The sequence below is a fragment of the Pogona vitticeps genome, chromosome 5 (genome assembly GCF_051106095.1).
Source record: "Pogona vitticeps strain Pit_001003342236 chromosome 5, PviZW2.1, whole genome shotgun sequence".
NCBI classification, from domain to species: domain Eukaryota; kingdom Metazoa; phylum Chordata; class Lepidosauria; order Squamata; family Agamidae; genus Pogona; species Pogona vitticeps.
The window spans coordinates 108,656,073-108,672,530 of NC_135787.1; the positions used below are offsets into that span (position 1 = coordinate 108,656,073).

Here is a 16,458-nt window from a genome sequence, read left to right on the forward strand (position 1 = left end):
TCAATGTTGAAAGGTGGTTCAATAGAAAACCTTGTTTTATTATTAACATTAAGAAATACTCGTTATATACGCTCCCAAGTGTGTTGTTCCAAAACTAATTAACATCCGTTGAATAAAACAAGAAATGAAACTTGTTTTAATTCTTCCTATTTTTACTAAGCATATCCTTTTCAGAAATTAGTTGAAAACATGGTAATTTTTTTTTATTTGTGCGATACACTCAGATGTATTTCCTGTTAAATTTTTTGTAGCTCATTGCTGCAAATCTTTGTTAACCAGCTTCCTGCTCACTTTGAAGAGGAGTGTGTAGTTTCACGTTTTCAATACTTCATGCTATTTATTGTGCAACAAATGATTGCATCTTCCAATAAAAACCTTAAGTAGCAGCATTGGTCTGAGGCAACAAATAGCTATGAAAAGTCTTAAGATGGAGTTTGTTCTATGATGCCACTTCTACAGTAATAGCTTCACATCTTCCAGTATCTTGATCTGTGCAGGTAACATGTAAGGATCCATCCCTAATAAAAGAGAAAGATTTCAATAAATAAAGATTTCCGTGTTTCCAATATCTGAAGCTTAGCAAATACATAAAGTCTACATATAACTGGACATAAAGGTTTTCTAATTACAGTAGTTCCAAGAAAACAGTATATAGATGAATGGATTAGATGAATGGACAATGTGCACCCATCATTCTACTTCTGTGATTAAAAGAAGGACTCCCTTGAGCACCGATTCCTTTCTAAAGTAATAAAAACATACACCTGGACCTGGTAGTTCAGAAGAGAAACATCTTTTGAAGAGAAAGACAAGATGAAAATGCAAAACAGTTCTGCCCTAGTTAGGGTTGCCAGATGTCTGGCAAAAGGATGACATGTCCTACTTTTGAGGAACATGTCCCCCGTCAGGCAGGCAAGACTAACTTCAAAATGTCCGGCTTTTGTATCTCCACCCCCTCCCCCTGCAGCCGAACCGCTCCCTGTTACTTCCTTGGTCGTGGCCCTTGTAAATCCTCTGGTTCTATGAGAGAGATCAGATCAGAGATAAGGTGGCTTGATTGTTTAGGGCTGGAGCCCCCAGCAATCAATCCCTGGCTTGTGGATGGCTGCTTCTTCCTGGGAACTGAATAAGGCAGGAAGGTGCGAGAGAGATGGATAGATGGATGGAAACCTGGACAGGAGTGAAGTGAGTGCACTTGCTTGCCTGCAGAAGGGGAAGCTGGTCTGGGGTTTGGAGGGGGTGACAGTTTAAAGCCAGGGAAATAGGAGTCGGGCCGGTCACTCCTTCCTCCTAAAGCTGGGGAACAGGAGGCACTTTTATCCCCACTTCTGCCCTGACACACACACCCCCGACCCTGGGGCATGTGCAGAGTGTGTTTCCAGGTCCAGGAACATATGCAGTTATCCCCCATGCTTGGAGCCAGATCACACACACACAAGCGGATTTCTCTCAGCTTGAGAAATTGCAAAAGGTGGAGAAAATGGCTTTGTGTGTGTTTGTGTGTCTGCAAATCCATTTTCTCCACCCTTTGCATTTCTCAAGTTGAGAAAAAATCCAGTTTTTTCTGATTTTTATAGTGTTTCAAATCTGTCACACAACTTTTTAAACTTTTTATTTCACTTTATTATGCTTTTACTAAAATTAAAAAAATCAATAAGTAAAACAAGGATGGGTCTCCATTAAAGGAATAGATTGTCTCCATTGGTCCTGGGAGCCCAGTAAGTGTATATGTAGATTTGTTTTGTTTCATTTTTTTAAACATTTTTTAAAACACAAAACACAGTGGCCAGTGGATTCTGAGTTTTGTAGTCCAAAAAATGTAACTTTCCCAGTCTTGACCTTTCAAGACTGAGTAGGTTGAATGGTTATGGTATTGCCTTATGATCAAAGAGCTATTCCCCCCCAATACCTAATTCCAAAAGTGACATGCCCTCCACCCCACCCTGTGCACAGAGGCCCCCCCCATATGTCCTCCTTTTTGGCTTTCTATGTCCTCCTTTTCATACACATGTATCTGGCAACCCTAGCCCTAGTGTATCACTCTTATCTATGGGATGATTATTATTAAAAAAACACCTGGCACAGTCAATCAAAATTATAAAAACATTGAATGGTATTACATAACAGATACAAGTTTGAAGCAAAACCTAAGTATCTCTTAAATATCAGTATTATGTTGTTCCTAAGCTGTTTTTGTAGCTCTGATGGTGTGATTTGACATCCGCAACTGCTTACAATACTATGTGAAATTTCTTGATATTGTTCCAAAAGCCCCAGTGACTAAGAGGACTATTGAAGTGTGTTTCACCCACAAGTGTGGATCATCACCATCTTGCTGGGAAGTAAATTATATTACTGAGATCCAGTAAAAATGGCATCAGGTTCTTAGAGGCAGAATCTTTATTATTCTGAACCAGAGAAGTAATAATTTCAAATGAGTACCTTTTCATTGTGAGGACAGTTAGAATATCATGCAGACCATCTTCTTTTACATCTAAATCATGGAGTACAATCTGTTTAAGAAAAATTGGTTTTGTTTTTAACATTTAGTTAGGTAAACTGATCACAAATCTAGTAGAACAAATGAGTGGAGAGAGGTGACTCAGAATACATTAGATAAAATGAGAGCTAAAATAAACAATTCTGCCATAACTATATTTGGAAATGATTTTTTTTAGAGAAAGGGAGTTCTAACAAGGACAAAACATGCTCAGGAATATTGTAAACTACTGTTAAACTAATTTAGAAATCCTCTTGTTGATTTAGGTAACAATTTCTTCACTTTGGAACAGAATCTAGGGGAAATAATCTGTCATGGTATTCGCCATTCAAAACACTGCCTTGTAAAGTAGACTTTTAAAAAGAGGTACGTTACAAACATACTTTAACAACCTATGTTACACTGATTTCTAATGTAATAAAACCCCTTTCCAGATGTGGGAACAAGTGTGTATGAGGTTAAAGATAGTAAGATAAAAGGTAAAGGTTCCCCTTGACAAATTGTCCAGTTGTGTCCAACTCAACCCCGTTTCCAAGCCGTGGAGCCAGCGTTTGTCTGTAGACAGTTTTCTGTGGTCACGTGGCCAGCGCGACTAGACACGGAATCCCATTACCTTCCCACCGCAATGGTATCTATCTACTCGCATTTACATTCTTTCAAACTGCTAAGTTGGCAGGAGCTGGGACAAGCGATGGGAGCTCACTCCGCTGCGTGGAATCGAACTACTGATCTTTTGACTTTGCAGCCCAGAGGCTTTGCGGTTTAACCCGCAGTGCCACCACATCCCCCTGAAGATAGTACATAAATACAAAAGAAGCCTATGCTGCAGTTCCTTTGTAATTCTGACATTGATATCGTGCACAGAACAGACCCCTGTTAAATTACTTGGATTGACTACCTTGCATAAGGGAGCACTTTATCTAATGCCTTTGATCCATTCCTTCTCTCCAAGGTCTTAAAATTGATGTCTTAAAATTTTCTTCTCTACAGTGGTACATGGATTATAAAGCAATGAGACCTTAACATGAAAAACCTTCTTCAGAACTACTAAATGCTCACTTCAAAGTCCATCACCTCCCTCTAATGACTTATAAAAATATTTTAAAACCAAGGTTACTGAGTGCAGCATCTTCTTGCTATGCATCTGTCACCTTAGGAATTTTAGAATGGAAAAGCCTTACATGCCCACGGTGTGTACAAAAAAGTTACATAACTCTGATTGCAGCCCTACACCAATCTACTTGGGAATGAACTCCACTGAACACACTGCAGTTTACTTCAAAGTAAAGAAACACAGGGTCACACTGCAAAACACCCAATGTGCTTTTCTTCACCTGTGCAAACTTGTCTTCTTTCACCAGCGTTTTTTCCAGGGACTCGTACAGTTCTAGACAGACAGAGGAGTTGCTTCCTGGAGCTTGCAGTGTATGTTGCCTTCTAGCTGGCAAAGGAGTTCCCAATGGAAACACCACCAGGAATTTATCATCCCCTGATTCGTTCACTACCTAGTAAAGAAGGGAGATTTGCAGCCTAAGAACCTCAGAGAAACCTAAAAGTCATCACAATTCATTCTAACCTGTTTATTTCAAGTACAGATATTACAATGCTTCCACTGATCCTTATTAAAAAGATGGTGAAACTTTAAATATCTCTGTGCAGTCATGCTACTAGTCAACTCCTATGCTTCCTAAAATCAGTTTGTTAATCTGATGGGAAGACTAGAAGACCCTTGGTATTCCTTCCAACTCTACAATTTTAAGTAGATGTTAATGCAGATACTAATTTTTCAAATGTTATCTTGAACTCCCATTTAATGAAAAAATAACAAGTGAAGAATCAAAAAGGGTGACTACCCAGGCATTGATCTGCAGGGATGGGCTGGTTCACTGCTAAAGATGGTGATCAGATGACATAATCACTGGAGTGAACCAGTCTGCCCCCAGAGGATTCCTACCTGCAACTTTCTGAGCCCCTGTCAGGGGCTTATACTTTTTTGGTGCTTGTAGGATTGCTCTGGTTTGGTCAATTCACAACATTTGTGATTGATGGAAATAGATCAAAAAACAAGCCTCCTGGCTCTCAAGTCTCCTTCCAGTTGGAATTACCAATATAGTGAAGTGGCATAATAAGTGAACCACTTCAGAATATCAGTAAATCGAACACTTTCTCTGCTTCTTGGCTGAAATTTTTTTTGATGATAAGACCACCACTGATGTGCTGCACTGTTTATAAACATTTTTTTTCCTTGTCATAAAGGGCTGGATCTATTCAGAGGGCACAGTGGGGAACGGAACTACTAACCTCTGGTTCCAGAGGAGATATCTAAACCACAGAGCTATCTAACCAGTATTACAGTTCATTACTGTTGTTCATAATACTATTGTCACCTTGCTAGTCCATTTCCTGTGCCTATCTTTTAGGTAACCCATGGTTTTACTTCACTCTAAAACGATTGAAAAACAATGTACTTACGAAAGCGCAAATTGAAATATAATAGTCTTTATTAATCTTATAATGGTCTTTAAGGTGCCACAATGGTTTTGTTTTGTTCTTTATTCATTCTTTCTTTTATAGCTTTCATTTTTGTCTGACATGGCTAACACTGTATATATCACAACCTTATCAAAATCAACTAGCTAATAAGCTAAATATGTATTTTCACAATGCTGCATTGTTAGACCTTTAGTAACTAAGACATGCAAATTTTCATTCCCTCATATTCATTTTGACAGGGGTCTTTACTGTCAGGACAACCCTCATATAACATACACACAACCAGACACAATTCAATAGTGAAATATAGTTGAGAATATCACAATAATACCACATCTTACTACAGCGGTGCCTCGACTTGACGTCCCTACTTACGAAAATTTCAAGTTACGGAAAGCTCCAAAATTTAGGTTCGACTTGCAGCCAGAGCTTCCACTTACAAAAGGAAAAAGGCAGGGGGAAAGGGTGGGAAATTCAAACCGTTGGTGGCAAAGAGGCTGCTTCTTCTCCCCAATGGTTAGGAAAAGGGAGGCTCAGCCTCCTGGGCTTCCCCGCTGCTGCTACCGCGGAGACAACAGTCACCCAGCACCAGGAGGCTTGAGCTGGCTGGGTTTCTTCGACCGCTTGACTCCCGGCTCACTTCTCACTCGCTCCTCGCCACCCTCCGCCATTTGAATTTCCCGCCATGGACCCACAGAGGGTGGCACGGAGCAAGCAGGAGGCAAGCTGGGAGACAAGTGGTCGAAGAAACCCGGCCAGGCTCAAGCCTCCCAGTGCTGGGCGACTGCTGCCTCCACTGCGGCCGGGGGCGAGTAGCTGAACCACCCCGGCCAGGCTCAAGCCTCCCGGCAGTGGCAGTCACAGCAGGAATGGAACCCTGGGAGGCTGAGGAGGCTTCAGACGGGCAAGATGCTCCTTTTTTAAAAAATGTTGTTCTGGGTGGGTTTTGGAGGGTAGGTTTGGGCTGTGGGGGTTATGTTTTTGTGTTGTTGTTGTTTTTTTCAGTCCCAGCGTGGGACTTGCTCCAATGTTTATTTTTGGATTTGTTGGTTTTTTTGGTTTTTTTGCAGTCCCAGCATGGGACTTGCTCTATTTTTATTTATTTATTTATTCTTTCTTCGGCCGGAACAGATTAATCGGTTTTCAATGCATTCCTATGGGAAATGGTGCTTCGACTTGCAAAAATTTTGACCTACGGCCACCGTTCCAATACAGATTAATTCCGTAAGTCAAGGCACCACTATATAGGGGGGAAATGGACAATAGTGGACTAAAAATGAGATTCTTTAATGGATTAAGAACTAATTTGTAAGAATCTGTTATTTTTACCTTCACTAAGATGTCTTTGGCAGAACATTCAACAGATAACATTTCATCATCTAAAAAGGTATTATCTTTTCCTAGTAAGATTCCAGCCTCCATAGCAGCCCCAATGGGAATGACCTCATCTGGAGGCACAGAGTTCAGCAATTCAACCACTGGGAAAAGTTCTTTGATTAACTGCTGCAGTTTTGGCATACGAGCAGATCCACCACAGAGGACAACCTAGAAGACAAGAAAGCATGAAAAGGCAAACATCAAAGCCATTCCCCGAGACGTTCAATCCACATGGATGCTCTTCTTTGCTACATCTTCTCTGAATTACTGCAAAGTGCTCTACCTTTGAAGAGTGTTTGGAAACTTCAACTACTTCAAAATGCTGCAACCAGACTACTGAGCGGTACTAGTTACAGGAGCATGTAATTGGCTGCCAGTCTGTATCCAGGCTCAAATCAAAGTGCTGGTTATTACCTATAAAGCCCTCTTTAGCTTGGGTCCAGGGCAGACTATCTGGAGGATTGTACCACCCCACATGAGGCTACTTGGCTTTTAAGATCTTCTGGGGAGGCCCTTCTCTTGGCACCATCACCATCCCAAGCTCACTTGGTGAGGACAGGACAGAGGGCGCTCTTAGTGGCAGTTCCCAGGCTTTGGAAGGCACTGCCCTAAGAAGCCAAGCTGTCCTTCCTCTTGCCCTGCCGTCATCATGCAAAGACCTTCATTTTCAGGCAGTCAGTGGGAGTCTAGGGAACACATGTTTTAAAACATCTTTTTAAAAATTCTTTTAAATCTTGATTAATGTTTAATTGCTTTTAACGTAGTTTTGTACAGCATTTTAAACTTGCCATTATTGTACAGTTTTAATTGTTGTAAGCTGCCTTGGGTCTCCTGTAGGGAGAAAGGCAGCATATAAATAGAAATATATAATATTTTAGAACTTTGGGCACTCCTATGTACCCAAGATGACCACTTACAGTAGGTAGTTCTCTATCACCTCTTACAGCTATGCCACCAAAACAGCGTCTTCTGTTACAGCTATACGTATACATACACCAATGTTTTGTCTAAGGTGTGTGTGCAGAGCTCCACCGGAGTCGCACAGTGGCAGCCAATGACAATGCCTGTTTACTTCTGGGTTTTGGATGAAACCATGACCCCCCTACGCAGATAGGTGAGGCCCCTAAAAATTAGATGGAACATTGACATACATCCTGAGGTATTTTCAGTTTGGAACTGGCAGTGCCATTATGAACTATGGCCAAGCCTGGAGAATTGTTGGAGGCACTATGTGTCAAAGTTTATGGCAAAAAGAAGCACAGAGGCTGCATTTCTATGACACGTTGCAGCCTAGTTTCTGATTTTCAAAGCAGTGCAGAAGGGGAAAGATTAGGGAGAGGGTACATGGACCGAAAACTTATTTCCGGCTTCAGCAACTACAACTTAAAAGGACTTGAACAATTATCTAAATCAGGTTAAACTAACTGGCTTGTAAATATGCTCAACAGTACTCTAAATATTTCTGAAGGCAAGAAAAACCTCAAGAATAGCTAAGATACAAACAAAATCATTGCCCTCTTACTTGGTTGATATTGTCTGCCGTGAGCCCAGCTTGTTGCAAGACCTTTCTGATGGCTTCTATGCATTTGTTAAAAAGTGCAGAGCAAATAAGTTCAAATCTGGCCCTGTTGTGTTGAGAAAATAAAATAAAAACAGGAAATCTTACACCCATACTTTTTCACAGGAAACATTCATCAACAGTATTTTCTGATGGAGGGTGTGCTTCTTGGTTTCACTGGACTCCAACTCCCAGAATTCTGCCTAAGGAATGGCTGCCTGAAAACATGAATATGCACCCTCCCATCCCAGTCTGATGTACTTTTGCAGCAGAAACAGAAACCTGAGATATAATCAGCACAACAGAATTTTTTGTAAGACAAATCAACCCAACCTAAATAACTATTACCTTCATCTTGCTGAAATAGGACACCAACAAATGCCACCATGACATACATTTTACAATTATGCAATTATTAAAATGCTCAAGTTTGTACTTAAGATTTAAACACTGCTCCTTCACTTTGCCTTCAGAGCAAGAATGAATACCACTGTAAAATGTTTTGGAGAAAATCCTATTGTGTTTTCAAACCAACATAAAGATCAGCAGCAAACTGCTAGCTTAAGCCTTTACTGTTCCTCAAACAGCTAAATTGTAGCAATTTACGACAACTGCATCCCCCAGTGAGTGAAACTAATAGGATTTTGAACACCAAATGGGGAAAGCATACAATGCTAAATGCTAAAAACAGCTGCCAAATTCACCAAAATTAAACAAGAAATACAAACAACTCAAAAAGTCACTGCATCTAACCAAGGCTATCCAGTGATCTTCAAACTTTAAACATGCTTGGAAAAATAACCTGCAATGTTTCATAGGGCTTGGAATTCCAAACTACTGATGCTACAAATAAAACCACAATAAGCTTTTTTCATCTGCACATGGGGCAGCAGAAGGACATGAAGCCTCATATTGGTACTTAAGTTGCTAACGAAGAAAGCAAAATTGTACGCTAAGAGACTGCATAAAATTGTGCCTACCTGGAAACATTACAGTCAAAATCCAGACCATCATACAGGGAGTCAACAAAGCAGTTTGCACTTCCCAATGTTGATAATGAATGCTTTGCAACTTCAGCACTGTTCATTAGCTTCATCATGGCCCTGGGGTTTCCCCTTACATCATATTTATACAATCTATTTTTAAAAAGGAAAACATACCAAACATTTCCAGAAAATCTGCTTAGTAATACTAGCATGATCACTTGTCCTACAAATTAGAAAAATTAACTGGCTTAGTGACTCCTACAATTTTTCATGAGTTTTTAATTTCAGTATATATATATAATCATTACAAGCTAGAAATTGATTATGTATGCTTCCTGGGAAGAGAATGTTTAAATGTAGACAAGCTACAAAGCCAAAAGTCAACATGATGTACAAAGCCAAAAACATAAGCACCTTACATTTCACAGATTTATGCTGAACTGCCTTTTACTGCAAAGAATGTAACTTAGTAATGCTTTGCTTTGGCGATGATGTGTCCATAATCACGCTGCTTGACATGGAGCACATTAAGTTATTTACATAAAACATCAGTTATTTTTTGCCTGTAAAAAAGAAAACCCATTCTTTGCAAAATATCCATTTCCTGTTATCTGGAGGCAGTTCTTACATAGAGAACCAAGCAAATTGTTCTTTTTCTCACAAAGCAAATTAATAATGAACTTTACATTTGCAATAAAAATATTTATTTCACAGCAGCATTTGACTGTATTATTTGACAATCTCAACTGGTATGGCTTTTGAAAACTATATCAAATAGGTTGGTTACATGTATTTTAATGTAAATTGCCCAGAGTGTGTGTACACTATAGGGCAGTATACAAACTAAATAAATAAATAAATAGCATTGTTCACATGTTGCTGACGAGTTTCATAAGCCAAATTAATCTATTAACTGAAATTATAAAACACCTTTTTAATTTTAAATTCTGGAGCACTTACCTTTGAAACTCAGAGGCTAAATGTTGCGCTAAGGCCTCAGTGAAACAGGTACCCCCTATGCTGTCATCTGTGTTTGTGGAAACAACACGATACAGTCCACTGTTGACTTCCATAACTGTGATAGAGAGAGATGTCCCTCCAAGTTTGTACACTAACAAATTGCTTCAATGGACAGAAAGAAAAATAATAATAAAAAAACAGGATCAGCGGACCTTTTGCCCCATTAGCAACAACAATACATTTTCACAGTTACTGGAATAATTATCTTATGAATTCCATTTTAAATGTATTACAAAGGACTAGTTAAAGTCTGAGATTTCAGTTCCTCAATAAAACACTTGTCTGGAATTCACAAGTTTACAAATTTCACTGGAAAGGATTCCAGTTTTCTTATTTACAGTTGGGACACCATGAAAAAAGTATTAGGACAACCCTGACAAAGAATTGACTCAGTTGTTTTTATACATAATGCAGACATTTTACTAAAATTTGACAGATTAAAAACTGAAGACACACATACTCTGAGATAATTCTATGTGTCCCAACACCAGGAATTAATTCTTTTAATTCTTGTACTGGACAAGAATTAAATAAAAGTTCCCCAATACTGGCATGCTACTTGCAAAGAACTTTAAAAACAAAACAGAAAACAGGAACAAGTGATGGTCAGGAACAGCTGTTTCCATAATTTTCTGGTCTACAAGTAATATGCCAAAGGAGCTTATTATTTGGCTGGGTCCTGTTTGTGAACAGAACGGTTTGCTCAAACCTCCAAGTTCTTGGCTAGATCCATTAAAAGGTTCCCTGGACAACTCACAAAAACTCAACAGCAGCTTAGAACACGCTCTGGACCTCAGGTGGTGGGGAGAGGAGTACCACCACCAAGGTAGTAATCTGCAAGGCGTATTTTAGTATTGTTTCACTAAGGCCAGTAGAACTCTGACATATACACATTACTAGTAATCATTATAACAAACAAGATACAATTTCTATATTCTTATTCTCAACTTCTTTCAGAGTTCCATTTGATTTTTGAACTACACTACCATTATTCAATAGACAACATTAAGCTACATTGAACAGGGTTGTTGCTTTTTAACACCTTTTTCCACTGGGTGAATCTTGTCCAATTCCATAAGCCAGCAGAGCTGCAGAGGGTTCATGTATCAGCCTAAGGACATTAAGTCCTGCTGCAACAGCAGCTTCCCTGTGGTGAAGACATAATGCCAAGATTAGTGTCTCACTTCACATTATTGTCTTGAATTGAGACAAAGATGTCTGACTTACAACTGTATAGCTGAATCCGAACAATTTAGATATGATATAATTACACTTCTCACGACAAAAATAACCTTAAGCAAGCCAAAGAAACATGTTACTTTAAAAACTACATACCTGCAGTGACAGAAAAAAAGACACAACATAAAATCCTTACAGATGTTTAACATATACGTATACTGTACTAAGCTTAAAATACCCCATTCAAGCTTGAAAGAGATTTGACTTTACTCTACAGAAGCTCATATCTGAACAACTGACGGTGGTGTGTGGAACACAAGACACAAAAAGCTGAGCCATGGGGGCAACACCATGGAGAACAGAAGCAATAGATGAAGGGAGGACTTAGTATCCAAATGCTACAGCAAGGCTTTGGAAAGTTTTAGTGGCAGAGGAGGGGACCCAACCTGCCATCAGGCAACAATTTCCCCCCTCCCTATTGTATCTTATAGACAGTTTTAAACCAAACTATCCACCTAAACTGTAAAATACAGACACTATGCTACTAACAGAATTTATAATGAAATGCTAGTGGATTTCTATTTTGGCAGTCAGGCTAGTGACTAAGTCTGAGGACCAGACTGCTATTCGGCAAAAGGGTGACTAATGAAATTTAAAAAAAAAAACACAAAGTTGTAATGGGACCTGCATCTCACCTTCAAGTTAGAGCCACATTTCTCTTGACTAGTAGCAGAACTCTTACTGCTATGCCCAATAGGAAGATCAGGAGGCCAAATAGCCTTAAATTGGATGATCTGGTCTATGCCCTCTCCTGATTTTCCATAGGAAGTTATTTATTAGTGATTATTTATCTGAAGCATTTATTTATCACTATTCCACGAACCAGAGCTCCCAAAACAACTTACAACCCTTTCTGAATTTATGAGTGAACTAAGTATTATGAAGCTGCCACTAAACATCTGGTACATTGCATGGCAGGAATATGAACAACCACTGCAGCTTATTGATGCTATGCAAGACGTTTATCATGGTTCTGTCACACATTTGCTTAGCAGCTATAAGTATAACAATTCACTTCAGATGGCCTTGACTCTGTCCAGCCAGGATATCCACACAGGTAAATCCTGAAATAGCCAGGACTACAAATTCCATAATTTTCCATTCTTGGAGCTCCACCTAACTTACAAAAACATCCAACTAAATTTGAGGTCTAAATGTGAGACCTACCTTCAGAAAGCTCCCAACTAGCACTGGGGCAGGAAGAGGAAGCGTGGGCAGAGCTAGGCCTTTCTCCAATGGGAGCTACATTTTGGTGTTTGTAAGTCAGGTAGAACTCACAGAATGGAAAATCATGGAATATGAAGTCCAAAACAGATATGAAAATCCCATCCTTAGCAACCAATCATGTGGTTCCATTGACTTACAATTCTTCCAAATCTTCTACGTATTTCAATCTTGAAGATAAGAACTGTAGCTATGAGATACCCTAGATATTCTAGGCTACAGTAGATATGGAGTTCTGAATACAGATTTCTGACCCAACCCAAGCCAAAATATTGTCAGTTTTAAAAAGATTTCTGTTATTCTATTTCAGCATGGAAGCAAAAACTGTTGTCATTTGAAAGACCAAACTATTTTAGTGTAAGTTTAAATGGATTGTTATCCATGAAAGCTCAACCAAAATAAATCTGTTAGTCCAAAAAGTGCCAAAAGACACACATTGTCATCAAGTTTATTAACTCATTCTCACCTTTCAGTTCCAATAAAAATGTTTAATTAAAAGCAATCTGAAAAGAGTACTTACCCGAGAGCATTCTTCTGGTTTTCATCAAAGTCAAATGGTACTGTAATAACAGTATCATTGATATCTGAACCCAAAGCAGACTGAGCAGTTTCTATATATAAAAAGATAGAAGAGTGAATAAAAGCAAGTTCACTTAATACAAGCGATCATCAAATTTTAAGTTCAGAGAAACCCCACCACCTCTGAATGTGGTACCTTTCATTTTACTGAAGACCAGTTTTGCAACATCTTCTGGGGAAATAAGTTTCCCATCTATTTCATAACTAAACTTTCCATTCTTTTCAATGATCTAGAAATGAACAAAATATGAGCAAATATTAATCTATCACACCTTATCTGTAATCAGATCACAAAAGTTTCCTTATCTCTTAAGATTATTTATAATGTAAATGTTCTTTTGGTTGACTATAAAAATCTGCACATTCCTTACCTGAATAAGGGCTTCATTCACTATGCATTACACAGAAACTCAAATCAATGTACAGAAGTACAAACCACATAAGCTGAAGGAGTCCACTACAAACCTCCTCAAAAAGCAAACAAAAGATTGACCTGGGACCTTTGGAGCTCTTAATGGACTACTGAGTGAGCAATTGATAATTCCGAGCTTGTCTGTCTAGCACCACCTCCAGGCTAGAGCCTTTCAGTTCAACTGATGGCAGCAGGTGCCCCTTACCCATGCCAGTAAAAGCTGCTTTAAGAACAAGACTGGCATGGACGTTTGAAGGAAGGGAAGGAAAAGAAAAGGAAAAAGATGAGACTCACAACAGAACACAGCAACAAGCCAGGTGTGACAGAAGAGGCAAAAAGGGTGGGGAGATGAAAACATAGCTGTTCATTCTATATTTATTTCTCATGCAACCATGAACCACCCTGTGGTTGCTCTGCCTTAAAAAAAGTGTAAACACATTTTTTGAAAATAAAACAGAGAAACTGAGGGAGAAGGAAAGAAGAAGCCCCTAAAAGATCTCCAGCATGTTCTGGCTGTAGCAAAAGGTATCTTGTCTGCCTCAAAACAACTTGGCACTCGGTGGCGGCATTGGGAATATGACAGCCTGGGTACAGATGCACTTGCATGGTGATGATGAATGGGCAAAGGAAAAAGGGAGAAAAAGGGGAGGAATAATTTAGAGGCATGTGGAGCAAGGGAAAAAAACAAAATTTAAAAAGTCTCACTTGGACCTTCTGGATCAACAAATTCTATGTGCTATGTTATCTTTAGAACCATCTTCACTTAACTTGGAAAGCTGAGCTATGGAATGCGCGCACATTGCCATTTTGGTAACTTTATTTCTGGAAATTATTTCATTTCACTCCATAATTTAAATGGAAAGATACTGAAAGGTAGAGTGTTTGAGAGCATCTGTCACAATGAAATCCTCTGTATGAATTCCTCCCCTACTCACATCCCTTCTTCAGATCAATTAAACACAATGAAATGAAACCTCTAGGTTGGGGATGAGAAACCTGCAGCCCACGAGATGTTGCTGGCTGCACTTCTAACCATCCCTTACCAAGGACTATGCAGTCTGGAGCTGATGGGAGTTAAAGAGTTCTAAACAAACTCATTCCTACTGCCAGCATCTGAACAGGACAGGCATGAAGTGGTTTCACAATTCAGAACTCTCACTCAGTTCTATCAGCAGAATCCTACAGGCACTACACATTTCTGAACACTGTAAGAACAAGTGGGCTCCAATACACTTTAGAAAGATACTATAGATATAGAAAAAAACATTGTTTATTAAAGAGAAATAAGAAGTAAAACCTTACTGAGCATTTACTTTCTGCAATATACTTTTCAGCCTGAGGATCTCCACAGCTATCAAAACAAGCAAAATGAGAAAACACTTTAGAACTAGAAGAGCAACATATTATTAACATTCGCATTATACAGGAATCATGTTTCATGAAATCCTGCTGCATTCTCCAGTTTAAACATGGCAACCATTTCTGGACTGAAAGCTATTGTGGCTGAAAGTCTTGTTTGTGCAGTGAGTTGCAACTACAGTAGGCCCACTGAACCTGTGGTGATTTTGTGTGTGTATATAACAAAATCCTAAAACAACATATGCTAAATTTCACCCAGTGACCTTAGCCACTTCTGTCACACAAAGCAGTTCTGTTCAAATAACTGGTTAATAACCATACTTCAAAAGTTAAGTTTTGATTAGAGGTGGAAGCACTGTTGCCCAGGTGTTCCTAACTCCTCTCCTTCCTCTCCCCCCCTCCAGCCACCAGGTGGGGAGGCAGGAGGGGGAGTCTCCCCACACAGCTGAGGAGTGATCAGCTGCCTGGGGAGGCAGGGACAGTCGGGTGAGACTTCAGTGTTGATTGGTGCGCTGCCAATGGAAAAGGACCCTGTCTGCCTGTGGAGCTTTGTTAGTGGACCAGGTGGCTGAGGGGTAGGTAGGAGAGGAATGACGAACACCTGGGCAGCAGCCATCTCTAGATTTGATCCAAACATGCTTTAGTGTCTTCAACTGCTTGGAAAAAAACAGGAAACTTTCATTTAATAAACCCATTCAAGCCCAAACTAAATTCCCAAATGAAGTTCATCTGTTTTCCATACCTCCTCCCAAGAAGCTGCTTTACTTTCACTACTGTGTTTGAAAGATTCCTCACTCGGTTTTGTTTTGCTGCCAAACCGACAACCTGCAAAAAGAAAAGCTTTTTAAAAGATCATTTTAAAAGAAATAATGTTTTCCTTAGGTTGCCACTGGAAAACAGATTACCTCTTCGTTTTCTGAAAAAGCAACAACAGTGGGAGTAACTCGGTCCCCAGCATCATTGGCAACAACATCTGCACGGCCATCCTAAAGAAAAGCAACAGATGCAGTGAGTACAATTACCACAGGTACATGAAGCACAGCAAGGTTTGTTACACTCTCTAGTCCCACTCCCAAGTGTTTAAAAACATTTTCTCAATAGAATCACACTATCTCCTGCAGAGATTAGATTCTGTTCTTCGACCGAAAGATAAACTGTTTTTTCAGAAGAAAGTCCCATGAAACTGAATCCACTCCCAAAGTGTGCATATAACTGTAGCCCCAGTGTAACAAACAAAATATACTAATAGAAAGTGATCAAAAATATTTTCCCTGATTCTTGCTCAGAAAGCGGGGGGGGGGGGAGAGTGTACCCGCCCTCCCCCGTGAACTTCCACGTTGAAGCAGAGATTCGAACCCAGGTCTCCCCCCCAGCCTCAGTCCACCGAACCGGGTTTCTGCCCACTACCAATTCCCTAGCCACGTCCAGCTGGTTCACCCCCTAAACCTCCCCACCTTGCCCTGCAGCCGCACCCCGAAAGCCAGTTCCATCCGTACCTTATAAACGGCGGCGCAAGCGCACGTACTGCCCAAGTGGATCCCGATGGCTGCCATAAATGCTTCCCTTCCGCCACCCTCGCAACGAAGGCAACGCGGCCGACAGCTCTCGATACCCACAATGCAACTCGAAAGAGCCAACCGCCATTCTTCCTCTCTCCGTCTACTTCCGATCCGGAGGACGCGGGAGGATAATACCCAATCAGAATAATACT

The 16,458-nt window shown here is 39.9% G+C and overlaps 1 protein-coding gene across 3 annotated transcripts; it reads right to left on the minus strand.

Moving 5' to 3' along the window:
- Positions 1-6: 6 nt before the first annotated feature.
- Positions 7-16,450, minus strand: HSPA14 (heat shock protein family A (Hsp70) member 14). Of its 3 annotated transcripts, XM_073000794.2 has the most exons (15): positions 16,244-16,416; positions 15,653-15,733; positions 15,490-15,572; positions 14,691-14,739; positions 13,113-13,206; positions 12,918-13,008; positions 10,977-11,081; positions 9,875-10,036; positions 8,909-9,064; positions 7,893-7,995; positions 6,323-6,538; positions 3,835-4,005; positions 2,443-2,513; positions 400-518; positions 318-344 (listed from the first exon to the last, which is right to left on the minus strand). In XM_073000794.2, exons 1-14 carry the CDS (start codon positions 16,298-16,300, stop codon positions 440-442), a joined length of 1,518 nt encoding a protein of 505 aa, XP_072856895.2. In that variant the 5' UTR covers positions 16,301-16,416; the 3' UTR covers positions 318-344; positions 400-439. The 3 variants fall into 3 exon arrangements, with proteins under 3 accessions (XP_020653423.3, XP_020653424.3, XP_072856895.2); XM_020797764.3 differs by having other exon boundaries at positions 7-518; positions 16,244-16,450; XM_020797765.3 differs by lacking the exon at positions 3,835-4,005 and having other exon boundaries at positions 7-518.
- Between the last annotated feature and the right edge of the window lie 8 nt (positions 16,451-16,458).